Source organism: Diplotaxodon limnothrissa, linkage group LG17 (assembly GCF_057381915.1).
Source record: "Diplotaxodon limnothrissa isolate DT_005_m linkage group LG17, D_limnothrissa_male_GT1.1, whole genome shotgun sequence".
Classification (NCBI taxonomy): domain Eukaryota; kingdom Metazoa; phylum Chordata; class Actinopteri; order Cichliformes; family Cichlidae; genus Diplotaxodon; species Diplotaxodon limnothrissa.
In genome coordinates, this window is record NC_140612.1 from 40,436,435 (window position 1) to 40,451,743 (window position 15,309).

At 46.2% G+C, this 15,309-nt stretch overlaps 1 protein-coding gene across 1 annotated transcript in view; it reads left to right on the forward strand.

Annotated features, from left to right (window-relative positions):
- fcho1 (FCH and mu domain containing endocytic adaptor 1) overlaps positions 1–15,309 on the forward strand; it is a 63,836-nt gene that overhangs the window by 40,263 nt on the left and 8,264 nt on the right. The window contains exons 7-19 of the mRNA XM_085376082.1: positions 791–895; positions 2,168–2,224; positions 2,325–2,423; positions 3,156–3,252; positions 3,417–3,534; positions 3,622–3,646; positions 7,586–7,646; positions 9,142–9,335; positions 9,665–9,683; positions 9,829–9,885; positions 12,057–12,108; positions 12,800–12,924; positions 13,064–14,143. Coding sequence (XP_085232208.1) covers positions 791–895; positions 2,168–2,224; positions 2,325–2,423; positions 3,156–3,252; positions 3,417–3,534; positions 3,622–3,646; positions 7,586–7,646; positions 9,142–9,335; positions 9,665–9,683; positions 9,829–9,885; positions 12,057–12,108; positions 12,800–12,924; positions 13,064–14,143 — 2,089 coding nt within the window. The remainder of the gene's footprint in view (positions 1–790; positions 896–2,167; positions 2,225–2,324; positions 2,424–3,155; positions 3,253–3,416; positions 3,535–3,621; positions 3,647–7,585; positions 7,647–9,141; positions 9,336–9,664; positions 9,684–9,828; positions 9,886–12,056; positions 12,109–12,799; positions 12,925–13,063; positions 14,144–15,309) is intronic.

Here is a 15,309-nt window from a genome sequence, read left to right on the forward strand (position 1 = left end):
GTTGTTGTGATTTGTTGCTGTATAAATAAAACGGAACTGGATTGAATTAAGGCGGCGCTCCCTTTTCAAAAGACTTTGTTCATGTGAAGGTATCATGTAAAAACAGTCTGTGAACACACCAACAGGAGATGTCTTTAAAACCTTGGCAGGTGAAAGAGGACGAAGATTCACCAAAATTGAATTCAAATCTGACAAAGAGAACAAAAAGGGGAAACGTGGTGACATAACTGCGTCTCTAATAAAGTTCATGAGAAAGCTGTAAAATCCCCGTTTAACTCAGGATACTTACTGGCCCGTAAGCCTTCAATCCAAAAAACGTTCCTTTGGTTAAGACTCCTGTGTCTGTCTGCTTGTGTTGAAAGAGCGACGTGATCAAAGGCTTGTGGTGTAGACGGGTTACTATTCTGAAGCAAGCTAGAAAGAAAGAACCTGAACACACAAACTAATCTGTAGTTATCGTAGTAGGACTCAAACTGCCATCAGAGTTCATCACTGAGAGCTCACAGGTGAGCCCTTTAACAACTGTCAACACTCAAAAGTGTCATAAATATGTTTTGAAAGTAGCACGTGGTCACATTTGAGAAGTTGTAACAAAGTCGTTCTTATTTCAGGACAGCCAGCTGATGACTGGTTACATAATCTGAGTATATGTGATGTGTTCCAGCGTTGCTGCAGACATTTTTTAACAAATCTGTCTCGTTCTCTTGTGGAGTCATTTACTTTTGTCCGTCTTGTGATCGAGGGTCAGTATTTAAGGGCCGTTGTCTTTTTTCCTTTTTCCCCTCACTAGGCGGAGCTGAAGTCAAAGAAAGCAGCCGAGTCGTTCGCGCTGTGCATCGAGAAGTACAACCGCGTGGGAGGAGAGTTTGAGCAGAAGATGAGCGAGTCCGCCCAGGTCAGCTCCGACTCCAGCTGGGCCTAAAGCCACTTTTATCTCTCTCTCCCACCCTCTGATTTACTGATTTATGCATTTCTGCTTCTCTCGGGCTGGATTTGTCTCTCCGTATCCTCCCACCACACGAGAACTCGCTCTTATCGGTTCGTTTGTCATCCTATATCCTGCTTTGCCCAAAAAAGGAAACCTCTGCCCCCGACTCCTAAACACCCACCGACCTGTGCACACATCCCGCAACCCTGCTCGTTACCTTTAATCACCGGCTCTGCACTTCCATGGTTACTGCTGCTGTTACCATGGAAATCTTCAACAAACCCCGTTGAGCGGCTTTGTGTTTTAGATTTGAGATGGCGACAAGAATCTCAGCGACCAATTATCTGTTGTAATAGCTCTGAAGGAAAAGGTCTGGTAGTAATTATGAGGAAGTACTTGGAAGAACAACGTGTCAGGAGACGGTCGTCCGGGTGGAGGAAGGCTGCTTTTATAAGATCAAAATCCTTTAATTCGACCAAGAGAAGAAGAAAACGCACGCGGTGTGTGTTCACGCACATTCCTCCTGCAGGAACTGTAAATATGAAACCCCTGAGAAGCCGAGGGCAGCGTGCCGTACACCAAAAACAACACCGGCTTTAGGGAGAAGCGTAAAGGTGCATTTTGCTTGTTGATGCAGTTGACAGACGGGCACCTTCACACGATACAAAGTCAGCGGTGAGGCATGAGTTATTGATTGGACCGCTTTGGCAACAGCCATCCTAAACGATTATTCGACTAACTGTTGAAGCTAGTTATCCACAAACTCACTGCCAAACTAAACCAAATGCACCAGAGATGGTTCAGACCCAGAGCAGTTTGTTGTGATGTTTCAGGGAGAAACCAGTTGCATACACAGAAGCGTTGCAGTGAAACCTTGAGCCGTGTCACAGTGCAGATGGAAATGAGGACTCTGCCTGAGGCTGACAGCAGCAGTATTTTATATTTGCTCTCCAAGCCCAGATCTTGCATGTATAATTGGAGTAAAGGAGCTGGCACAAGCTTGCTCATAAGCTTGCTTCTCCACCGAAAGCCAATTTCCCCTATATCAAGACAATTCCCCTGAAGCAGACAGCGACAAATGAGCTGGCTGAATAAAGAGCCAGATCAAACTCAAATGCTAAATCTTCTCGAATTATCGCAGGTTTAACGACCTGGCGAGCCGGTGCCTCCGTAGCTGGCTGACCGCCCAGCTGCAGCGCGGCTCTTTTTCAAAGGCTATTTCCATTTTATTGAATAAAGGTCGAGTTTGAAGAGTGTGGTGGCTGCTCGAAATGCAGAAAAAAACCAAGCCCCACAGTAAGTAGCTCTTAAATCTCAAACCCCACACGAGGGTTTTGGCGCCGTAAAGCAAAGGCTTTTCTTGTCTCACCATCTTTGTCTGTGTGTGTTCGAGCAGAAGTTTCAGGAAATCGAGGAGGCTCATCTGCGGCAGATGAAACAGCTCATCAAAGGTTACTCCCACTCCATAGAAGACACCCACGTCCAGGTGGGACAGGTACGCTGGAGTTCATGTGAAATCCTGCTCTCATATATTTCGCCTCGTTCTTTTCATGCCGTCTTTTTCTTTCATCGTTTCCTCCTGGAGTTACGTTTGTTTAAAGCTCGGTGGGAGAGCCGAGCAGAGCCACAAATCTGGTTCAGGATTTGTGGTGACAGCCGATGGTAGTGGACCGCACACGCTAGGTGTCCTTGCAGATGTGTCAGAGGTGGAATGGTGATTCCAGTGTTTCCCAGTATGACCATAAACAGCGTGTGCTCTGTTTCCTGCTGGGGGGGGTTTATGTGCAGTTTATATTAAACAAACAGTGTTTGTGGGTAAATTAGAGCCAGGAACTGACACATCAGCACACAGACGCTGTAGCGGTCTGTCGTGGTGAAGAGAGAGCGCTTGATTTACCGGCCAATCTACGTCCCTACCCTCACCTGTGGTCACGAGCTGTGGGTAGTGACCGAAAGAACGAGATCACGAATAAAAGTGACAGAAATGAGCTTCCTCTGACGGGTGGCTGGCCTCTCCCTTAGAGACGGAGTGAGGAGTTCAGCCATCAGTGAGGGGCTCAGAGTAGAGCCGCTGCTCCTCCACATCGAAGGGAGCCAGCTGGGGTGGTTCGGCAATCTGACACGGACGCCTCCTGGGTGAGGTGTTCTGGGAGAGATTACATCTCTCCGGCGTGTCCTGGGTCTGGGTCAGTAACCAAATAAATCCTTCTGCTGTTCTCAACTGCAGGTTCACGAAGAATTCAAGCAGAACGTGGAGAACATCGGCATCGATAACCTCATTCAGAAATTTGCTGAACAGAAGGGCACGGGCAAAGATCGTCCAGGTACTGTGAGCTGGCTCGTCCAGTTAGGAGGAAACATTCAGCTGCAGAAGTTGCATAACAAAATATGAAGACGCCCACATTCATAACAGCAGCGTGGAAGCTGATTCACAGAAGCAAACTGTGACTGGCTTAAATGGATGGATGTGTGTGTGATTTTCATGCAGCTGCGGTTGGATTTGAGGAATACATGACAGCTTTGGCGCCCGAAGGAGGGAAAAAGAGTCGGGCGAAGGCCTTCAGGATACCCGGTCTGGGCAAGAGGGACAAAGAGCCAGACTCTGCGTGAGTGTGCGCATCAATGCTCCTAATAATACACATCGAGTGTCTGAGGGATTTTCTGATTCACCTGCGTGTTCGTCTTATTTGCAGCGATTCGGCTGTGACCGAGGCTCTGGTGAGTATTTCACAAAAGGTTTAAAGGCCTGTGTGTGTGCGTGCGTGTGTGTGTGTGTGCGTGTGCGTGTGTGTGTGCGCGTGTGTGTGTGTGCGCGTGTGTGTGTGTGTGCGTGTGTGTGTGTGCGTGCGTGTGTGTGTGTGTGTGTGCGTGCGTGTGTGTGTGCGTGCGTGTGTGTGTGTGCGTGTGTGTGTGCGTGTGTGTTTACAATGTGCCTGACGGTGTGGGGTTTCCTCGGTCTATTTCGGTACTTCTGGGAACAAACTTGTGCCAGAGGGGAAGTGCAGCGCTCCACGTGAGGGCACGTGTTTGCGTACACAACTCGGTGGATACGCAAAGTGCTGTAAACAGAGGTGTGTAGCTTCGGCCTGTGGTCGCTGCCACAGTGTCATCCAGCAGACTGAGACGGAGAGTAATCTAATTACACAGGTTTGGTTTCTCGATCAATGGACTTTAATTAAATCAGTGGCTGCTTAAAGTTTAGATATGAAATTGTGTTTTATTTAAAGGTTAGATTAGGTTATGATTAGATTAATAAGTAAACAAACAGTAAACTGTTTATTTTTTATTTAATTTTTTTTGTATATTTTCATTTTGTTTTGTTATCTTTAACCTCCTAAGACCTGGGGCCCGTTCTTCGTACGTCGCTTACTACATCCAAGATCAAATGACACATCCAAGATCAAATCATCGCGCTAACCGTGAGCTCGCTAATCCGGTTCCCCGAACACACCTGCTGTTGACGATTACTACAGCTGGACGCAGTAATGTGACATCACTGGGTGTCGTAAAAGGGGCTACGCATCGATAGTAGAAACATTGATCGGCAACCCTCTGATTGGTCGGCGAAAATGTCGAAGGAGCGCGCTCGGCTCGGTATTTTTCGGCAGCAGAGCAAGAACTCCTGAGTGAGGGATTTCAGGAGTTTCAGAGTTTAATCAGAACGCAAGGGAACACTGCAAAGGCTGCAAAAGCAAGGAGAGAGGGCTGGCAGAAAGTTGCTGACAAATTAAACTCGTAAGTAATTTAATAATAATAATAATAATATATTGGATTTATATAGCGCTTTTCAAGGCACCCAAAGCGCTTTACAATGCCACTATTCATTCACTCTCACATTCACACACTGGTGGAGGCAGCTACGGTTGTAGCCACAGCTGCCCTGGGGCAGACTGACAGAAGCGAGGCTGCCATATCGCGCCATCGGCCCCTCTGGCCAACACCAGTAGGCGGTAGGGTAGATTTATCATATCACACTATATTATCCAATATTATATTACATTATATTATATTGTTATATTATATCCTCTTTCACATTAGAGCCACAACAGGACCCACTAGAACATGGGAACAAGTAAAAGTGAAATATAAGAATATTCTATAGAATGGTAATATTTATCACTTATACTGCTTTTCGTCTCTTGGAAAGAGACCCTGAAATAATCTGTTTGTTTGTTTATAACAGCAACCAAGAAAAGGGCAGAGCAAAAAAAGACAGGTGGTGGTCCTGCACCCCCTCGTCAACAAGTTGGTTAAGTAAATAATACCCTCACGGGAATATCGATATCTCTCTATGAGCACACTGTCGCGCTGAGCTAAAGGATCCTGTCTGTCCCGCAATATATGCTGAATTCTGAGGACTCTCCTTATCAATCTTGCACCTTCCACAATGGGTTGCTCGCGTAAACGGACAGGACATGGCTGCGACAGGCTTCCCAAATCCACCTTCGCTTTTATAGCCGTGGTCTCTCATCTTGATTACACGAAGTAATTTACAATTACTACTCTGAAATATGAATTACATCTGTAATAATCACATACATGTAATAGAATGTTAATAGTTCATTTCCCTTTTTTAGGGAATGACCTGTATGTATCTGTGTGACATCAATAAAAGGATCAAGTGCTGCATTATCTTCAGTTACATTGATGTTATTTATTTATCGCTGTTGCTTTCGTATAAATGAAGCGGACATACCTGCGTGGCCGCGATCTAATCCTGTTTACATAAAGTAAACCTGCTCCCGAGCAGGTTTACGCTTACGGCTCTGTTGCTATGACAGCAAGTCCCGGATGAGCTTCGGGGAACCGACTGATCCAGGATCACGCGAAATCGTCAACAATCTAATCCGGCTAACCTACTTAGCGAGGTACGAAGAACGGGCCCCAGAACTCTTCCACAGCATCTTAAATTTCTCTTTGATATTTGGGCTGATTGGGGCCCAAGAATGAAAAAACAAAGAATTACCAGATTTATTTTTTATTTTTTTACCTTATTTTTGTTTTTAAGAAAAATGAGAGCCACGTATGAGGATATTTGTTTAAAATTTTGATAGAACAGCAGCAGCATAACGTCCTCGTAAGTGGATATCAGGCCCATGTAAAGCAAAATTGAGTATTTTGGTCTAAATAACCCAGAATGAGATGTCCACACATGTGGACGCAGGTCCTAGGAGGTTAAATGAACTTTAAGAAGTTTGCAGTGGTTATCTGTAGGTAACTGGCCGTGAATAACTAAGTCTAACTAGCTGATCAGTTTATTCTCTTTCTCTTGACCAGATTTTCGTTAGAGATGAAGAAATAAGATCTTAAATGTACAAGTGAGGTCAGAGGTCAAATGTTATATTTAGAATCCCCGTATACCTGGATTATTACCTGAATGCTTCCAATACAAACAAAGGCAGCAGAATGTTTTAAGGATAAGAGACAATTTATGAACCTTTGACCTTATTTGACCTTTAAGAAAAGGTCAAAGGTTCAAAGTAACATGATCTGAGGAATCCCCGTGCATCATTCCCTGTATGTTGTGTTTTATATAACAGTATTAACACTTTGACCTTCAGATCAACACATTTCCCTTAAAGGAAAGGTCAGAGGTCAAAAATGTTACACAGTACTTTGTTGTAATAATCAGTTTCTAAGGCTTTTTTTTTAACACATAAATCTTTCATTTAACCTTGAACACCTCGGTGCAGGCCAGATGACAAGATGACCCCACTCTGCAGCTCTACAACGTTTTATCGGTTCTGCCTGTAAACACGAGACCTTTGAATGACTCATTCAAAGCTTTCCGAGCTTTCACAGACTGGACGACACATCCCAGCGCCGCCGCAAACACGACCTCATTGACGCAGAGCTCAAAGAAACGAGAAAAACGGCTCATTTTTCATGTATAACTTTCTAGAGTTTATCACTGATTTTATGTTTGATGCTGAGCGGGTGACGCGGAGCCCAACAGCAGGCCGTTATTGTCAGACTGCGACGTGTAATCACTGAGTGCTAATGTAAAATCATTGATCTTTACATCTACAGCACGTGGCTTACTGCAGTTAAGCAGCAGCTGCAGCTGCATTTGTCTTATTAATGTGACTTTTATAACCTCGTCATATTAACTAGATCACTCGCCTGCTCCTTAATTATCGTCTTTCCCTGCGATCCTGTTCAAAAACACGTCGGCGGTCTCGGTTACACTCGTCATCTCAGACCCACAGAGGTCTGTTTGTTGAAACCGCGTGTAATGAAATATCATCTTAATAAGCCCGCGCTCTAAAAATAACTGCTCCCATGTCGGCGAGGTATTAGTTTGGATTTCCTCTCGTCTTTATCGTGCTTTCACTCCCAGACGTCCTGCCTTGCTTAAACAATTTCCGTCAAACTTGGAAGTGCTCTTGCTGCTTCAGCGAGCTGCTGGCAAGAATGTGTTTAATGCACAGCAGCTGCAGCAGTTAGTCACCGACTACCAAACAGTGTGTCATATTTTTCAGCTGTATTATTCCCACTAATGGAAAGCTCTCAGTGCGCGCAGGTCGGAGTGCTCAGTTACACCGTGTGACAAAACCCTTCTTTGTGTCAGATATCAGCCGCTTGTCTCTGATCCAGCTGCTGTCTGCCTCCCTCTCTCCCTCCTCTGTGCGCGTATGTTCCCATTCATTCCCGCAGAATTCCCCCCTGGAAGTAGACGACGAAGGATTCGTCATCCGAGCTGACAGCACTCAGAATGATATCCTTTTGCTCCTCCTGCATTCAGGGCCAGGAAAGACCATTAAGGAATATTTCTGTTTTGAACCTGTAATAAAGAATAACTGAGGATCCAGATGCGTGGCAAACAAAGAAGACGCCACAGAAAAGCCTCAGTGTTCACGAAACTGTTTTGAAATGAGCTGAAAACGTGGAGGCGACTCTTCTGTAACACGTGACCTTACTGGGAGTCGATGGCACCAGCTCAGAGTAACTTTTAATAACTTGTGTCCTAAAGAATCGTCTGTAATCTTTTTTCCGTCACCTGTCTGCGGTGTCTCGCCCTCTCAGGAGTTTTTATTTAGTTTTTGGTTTATTCAGATCATTTTGTAGCAATCTGTTCTCTCTGGAACATCAACGTTTTTGATTTAATGTAACAGTTTCAGCACACGAACACTCCCAACCCAAGAGGCTGAGTGCTTCTTACAGCCGCTCTATTGTCTTTTTTATGTCTGCACTATTTCATCAATTTCATGCCCGTATTTAATCGATGAATGTCCACCATATGTCATAAAAGTCTTTATTTAGCAGCCCGGTAATAACCATGACCCAGAGTGTCCACAGTTCAAGTCTAGCGGGGGTCTTATTCCCGCCCTCCCCGTTAGTATTTCCAACTTAGTCTGAGCACCGCTCAGAAACTCTCCAAAAGAGTAAACGACGGCGATTTTGATCAACTAAATCTCGATAAACTTCCTGTTGAGTCTTGGGTCTAAATGTGAACGAGCACAAATATAACGAGGACCATCTGTTGGATGAAAACTGGAAGAACAATCGCTGCTCCAAATGATTCACGTCTCTTTCGTTGCTGTGACCGAAGGAAAGCTTGACTCAAGTTGCGTGACGACAAATTATAACCCCTGAGATCACTGCATGAAGTCTGGGAGACCCCTTAGCTGAGAAGGATTACGGTGATCTTTAAATGGTTTGTAGTCAGAAGGTGAGAGATGGAGTTTAACCAACGCGTCTGCGACGTTTTCAAATTAACCGTAGACGCAGACGCGCCCCTCGGCTCGGCTGCGTTCATGTTTGGTGGCAGTGTGAGTGGATGTGAGGAGGCTGCTCTCCCTGCCTGTGCCATCTCTCCACTAAGCTCCCCGCAGACACTAATCAGAGTCTGAAGGTGCACGTAACATTTTCATATGCAGATTGAAGTCCGGGGAGAGGAGGAAGGGGGTGTGGCTTTTCTTGTGGGTAATGATGTGGCAGGAAGTGGCAGTTTGACAGTTCTGCACCACTTACCTGCAGGAAGCGGCGGTCCTGCTTATGTTCATCATGTCCGTCTGTCGGCCCCTCGTTGCTGCTGGTTGTGTTTTTGTTCAGATTTTAATGAAATGAAATGTTTCCCGGTTTAATTATATTTTCCTGTTTGTGTTTCTGAAATCTCAAGTCTCAGGTGGATCATTTTAACTGAAATTAAAAACAGCAGAGTCTTTGTGTCATTTAACCATCACGTAGTTTCTTCCTTGACCCTCCTCCACGCTGCTCCAAGGAGAAGGAGACCAACTTTTACTCCAGCGATTCAGACTTTGATGACGAAGAGCCCAAGAAGTTCCACATTCAGATCCGACCGGTGGCCAGCAGCAACCGCAGCAGCTCCGTTGCCACAGAGAAGGAGCTCAAAGCTACCGTGGGGGCGCTTACGCTGCCACCCAACAGAGGGCCGAAGCAGCAGGTTGGCTTTGATTTCCTTTAAATGAGGATATATTTGAGATGTGCACGTTAACCCTCCTCAAAACAGTCTGAAGACGTACTCTTAGTAAATTCCACAAAGAGACAATATGATGACAAACACATTTAACTTTGAACAAAAAACCTCAGCATGTTTTGGAAACGACTACTTTGTTTATCAGCACAAAGTTATTAAGAAGCTAAAGCTTTGTTCCTTTGGGTATATTCATGGGATTTATTGACAATAATAAAAACACCCAGCAGAATGTCAGCTCCTACCCTTTTCATAGCTCAATATATTGAATATTTCTCACTCTCTGTCTCGACTTTCAGGTCAAGCGACATCTCTCCCGTAAGTTTGAATGTTGGCATTTAAACTGCTTTAAAAAATAAATAATAAAACATTTCCAGTCCTTGCTGGTGTGCAGTAATACCTCTGCTTGTAACATAAGGCAGTGGGAAATGTTTAAAGTGCCATTTCTTAACTTTGTTTCCAGGAAACTCGAGTACCGCAGGAGGCCGATCAGAAGACGGGGACGCTGCCTCCCGCAGGGGTGAGTCTTTCAGTATCCAGACATCCAGTCCAGTCCTTTATTTACACAGAATAAACAATAAAGATCTAAAGATAAATTTCTTATTGGGGAAAAATAATGGACAGATTAATGAGTAGTGAAGGCACTTGATAGTTTTCAGTTCTGTCTCTGTTTACATCTGTAAGAGTGTTTTCAGGTTGGTGTCCTTCGTTTTTGCGAGTCAGAATCATCTGTGTATCTGCAGCATCTCTCTGTGTTTCTGTCTAAGGTCAGGGGTCGGCAACCCTGGACGCGCACCGGCTACCGGGCAAATGCCGGATGGTGATCTTTCTTTTTTGTGGGCCGATTTTTATTATTATTATTTTGTAGTGGTATAAACAATGAAAGGTGGTGGATTGGCCAGATGCTGGTCGATTAACAGGGAGAGGGGGGCACAAAGAAATACTTTTCTTTCTTATTCTCATTTAAAATGTCTCGTTTTTATTAAATAATTATCTGAATTTTACAACCAAAGTTTTTACCTGATGTACAATGTATAGAAATCATACATATACCAACAAGACTGTACATCACTGTCACAACAGCGTCTGTTTTCATTCAAAGGCTTTATGGCTTTAATACCTGGGGGGCCGGTCTCTAGTCAAAATGCCCGGGCAGATGTTTTGTCCCAGTCCAGCCCTGGGCACGACACACAGTGAGTTAATCTGAGAAGGTGCATTAAAAAATAAATGGCCGGGCCAGCGGTGCACATCGCAGATTAGCTCACATACACACATTAGTTGTGCCGCTTCTTAATGACGGCATCTTAGCTAACAACCCCAACTACCAGACTCAACTTGTAATTGGCTAAAAATCACTTCGCCTACCGGTGAGAGGGACGTTGCTAGCTGGCAGTTTTTTCAAGCGATGTTGAAATTTCCACATTCCAACACTTCAAATGCTTCAGCAGCTGTCGGCTCAGCGCAGCATCAGCACCGCTGAAATACACGGATACATCCGTAGACTCGAGACAGAATTCACAATGTGTTTTCAGGACTTTCAGGCGTTTGGACCAATGTTTTCTTTTCTGATCAAACCAGAAAGCTTTAATAAGCAGCTGGTTGTCTCACATTAACTGGCTGAGTTAATGCCAGTTAATGCGACATCGAAACGCAGCTGATTGAACTGAACAGCTCGACTCTGTGGGGTCAAAGTTTGCAGAACTACGAGCGCAGCTGGACTCCACAGCTGTGCGTGTTCATGGAGCTGCATGTTCACCTGCTGGACGTCACTACCTGACAGGTTTAACTGTCTTCAGAACATTGCAGAGGCCTTATTGACAGTATTTGGCTCTACATGTCTGTGTGAGCAGGTTTTCTCTCACATGAGTCCTGAGGCAGCCTCTGAATGCTGGACACTCGGAGACCTGTGTGTCTGAGTGGGAGACCAGAGATCACAGTAACATGTGTGTCTCTGTATTAACAAACATGCCATGTTGGCCCAGTTTATTTTTCTTATCATTGTTGTGAGGAGGCCATAAATAGCATTGGCATTTTCTGTTGTTCAGTTCATTTGCTGTTATGGATAAAAAGTCTTTTTTTGTTTCAAAATAGCTGATAACTATTTGCTGACAGCTGCCAACATCTGCAAACAAATATGATTCTATAAAGTGGTTCTATGTAGTGTGTAACTGTTGATATACAGCCTTATTACATTTATTGCTAATGCAATCATATGGCACACTGACCTCTGAGGAAACTTTAGATGCACTCATCATCAGAAATCTGATCTAGGCAGAAAATCTCTTCTTTGGTTGACCTTGCACATACCAGTCGTTAGTCTGCTCGTGCTCCGAAGCATGTTTTATTGCAGACTGGTTCATTATTTTGTCAGAGGTTAGGCTCAAGTGGGAGTCTACAACCTGCTGCACTCCACCAGTGGGGAATCTCCCTCTTAAATCCACAGGCAGCAGGATTAATGATCAGCATCTGATTAAAGCCGTTACTCTGCAGTGACAGCAGCACTGGCTGGAGCTCAGTGAGACCCGGCTAATTGCTGGTATTTATTACAGAGAAGATATTGGCGGGGGAGGGGGGGGGGGGGGTCTCATGTAGTCTCATGTCAGCTCGTCCCAGCCTCTGAGAAGCTCTGACGAAGGACAGCGTGCTGCTGATTAGTCCCGATGTCTCGTAATGACGTGTGTGTCTGTACAGATGGAGAGCAGGAGGGCCTTCGCAGGTCCACCTCCAGCCCCGATCACAGTAGGTAAGCTACCTTTGCCCTTCACATCATCTTCTACCTGCTTTAAATCTGGCTGTGAGCAGGGTGGGGACACTGTTTTGGAGGTTAAATGGCATCATCAGCATCATCAACGGCCTGTGCAGCGCTTTGAAGCTTTCACCCTCTTCCATCTCATTTTACCTTTGCAAGCTCGTTTAAATGTGAGGCTCATTCGTCTAATTACCTCGTCCTTTCGCCTCCGTCGCTCAGATGAAACGACTGTTTTTCTCGGTGGTAGTGTGGCCCGTATTGTTTCTACCTTGTTACCATGGCAAAATGTAGTAGCGTTAGGCCGGTGTTTATATGATTGTGGACAGATGTGACAGCACAATAGCGTCACTGTGATGCAGGTTTTAGTTCAAACAGGGGCGCGAATGATACGCGTGACCGGGTGGCACTGGGCCCACACCTTTACGCTGTGGAAATCTCGATATGCTGCTTAACTGCTTACCCAGTCAGGGTAGCTGTCACAGGGCAAGAGGCGGGGCTACACACTGGACAGGCCACCAGTCTCATCACAGACAGCCACTCGTGCTCGCATGCACACGCTCGCCAGATTAGACCAGTTCCCCGACACGCTACTCTTTAGCCTCTGGCAGGAAGTTGAAGTACGCGGACAGAGAACCTCCCTCTGCCACTCGCTCTGATTTTCTTTATCGTTTCTTCGCTACATCAGGTTGAGCTCAACAGCGTCGGGCTCGGACAGTCTGTTTGGACCGCCGCTGGAATCGGCCTTCAAGTCCAAAAGCTTCGACAGCCGGGACCAACTCAGAGAGCGGAGCGCGTTTGGAGCGTCTGAATGTAAGGTTACTTTCATTTAACTGTTGCTTGTGTTTTGTTTCTTACAGAGAGACGGGACTGTTGGACGACCTGAACATAAAAGCTCTAAATTCTGTCTCGGCGCCGTTCCCACGACTAATGTGTTGATTGTGTGTGGCAGATGCTGCTTTCTCCTCCGACTCCTCGTCTCCGGAGAATGTTGAGGACTCTGGCCTCGACTCGCCCTCCCATCAGCCCCTCGGACCCTCCCCCGAACCAGCAGGCTGGGCGGCCTGGCCTCCTGCATCGCAGAGTAAAGAGCAAACACGGGGTCGACCGTCGGACCCTTTCCTTTCCGCTTTCCGTGACCACTCCCCTGGACGCAGTCCTCACCCGCAGGATGACCCTACTGCCGTCTGGTCTGTCGCTCCGTCGCGCCCCTCGCGAGTTCCCCCTGATAAGGACCCCTCGTCGGTGCGGTTCCCCGCCTTCTCTCAGTCCCTCGCCCCACCAGAGATGGAGTCATCAGTGTGGAACTGCAAACACATCCCACCCGAGGATCCCTTCCTCGCCGCCTTTGAGAGGACCGTCACCCAGGAGACGTTAAACCTGTCGGACGCCTGGGCGCGCCCTCCGCCTCGCACTGCTCAGGAGGGCAGAGGAATGGATCTGCGAGGGGACCCCTTCTCCGTTACCTTAAACGACACCAAGACACTTCCAAGCACTTCCTCTTCCTCTTCATCCTCCTCGTGCAATCGGAAAGAGAGGGAGAGGAAGCGGGATCGCAGCCTCCCGCCTCCCATTTCTTCCGATGACCCATTTGCAATCACAATGATCGGCAGCCCGACGCATCAGTCGTCGCTGGCGGCAGCTGTTGGGGGGATCCCTCCACGCGGTGGTAGCGGCGGCGGTAGCGGCGGCGGCAGCGGCGGTGGCAGCGGCGCCACCAGACTTGGATTCGATGCCAATTCGAACACTTTACCGTCAGCTCAGCCAAAGAAGGAGCTAACGCACTGGAACTCGCTCCACAACCCATTTAGTGAAGGCAACGGCTCCAAATCACAAGAAGCAAGCGGAAAAGGGGAAGGTGGCGGCGGAGAGAGGAGAAAACACCGATCATCGGAAGGTGAGCCGCGCAGGAACGCCCCTCCCCTCACGAGGCATTCGGGGCCCCAGGAGGATCTCTGCTTTTCAACAGACAAAGATCAAGACTGTCTGGATCTCAGCACACAGATGTCCTGCAGTGTCAGCTCTCGTAAGGGTACTGCTTTATTCTTTTAAGTTTCTACTGACTGTATTAAAAACATTTCCAGTTCTAATTATAAAAGTAAACGCCGAGAGTCGTGCTGTCCTCCAGCCTCAGTCTGTGGCGCTCCTTAATTAGTCACAAAGGTAGCAATCAGTTTCTTCTCAGAGTAGTCAGAGAAATGAAGCATGAATATGCACATATGCTGGATTTAGTAACACCTTCGTGTCACCTGTGCTGTTTTCTGGCTCACAGATTAAAGAGTCAGCTGTTTTCCACTTGGAAAGAAAAGTGCTTCACAGACTCTCGCTGTGATTGGCCCTTCTAGGTGGGCTAGCCCTTTTATTTCACGTTGAAGGTTATGCAGTCTGATTATTTAATAGCACGTTATGCCTTCCTGATTGGTCATTAGAGGCTGCAGGGTGGCTGCGTCTGATTAAAACAGGGAAAAATAAACGCTAAGCGGAAGGACTGAGATAAAACACATTTAACCAAGTAGACAATACTACAAAGTTAACCAGCAGGTACTTTTGATCTAGGGCCTTTTTTGAAATACCATACCTTTAAGGCGCACTTAAACTCCTTTAATTTTTTCAAAAATCAACAGCGCGCCTTATGTGTGAATTCTGGTTGTGCTTACTGACCTCGACTGATTTTACGTGCTACACGGCGCTCAGACATCCGTCACAAATGTTTTAGTCCGACTTTGGTCGGATGGATCGTCGGAGTCAGGAGCCTGGCGGAGTCATCTGGGTCCTAAACTCCGTCTGTTTCAGGTAGTGATGTGCGATACCACTGATTTCCAAGTAAGATTCAGGGTGGAGTCGACGATACTGATCCGAGACCGATACTTTGCACAAAAACATTTTATTTCTTATAAATTATAGCTTCATAATGATTACTGGACATCAGATTACTTGTTCTTATCGCTTAACAATGTAGAATTCATCATATAGAAATAAAAAAACTGAAGTTGTGGCTATTTGAACACCTTGCCTGCCTGCAGCACTAAAGGACTCCGTGAGAGACGTCTGTCTCGCCCTAGCAGCACCTGTCCCTGTCCTCCTCTTCAGTTCATCTTAACATACGCTCGTCATGTTCTGTGATATGATTTACTCTGAGGTGTTTGACGAGGTTTGCGATACATTTCTTGCCACATGTATCGCAAACCACGCCTCGGC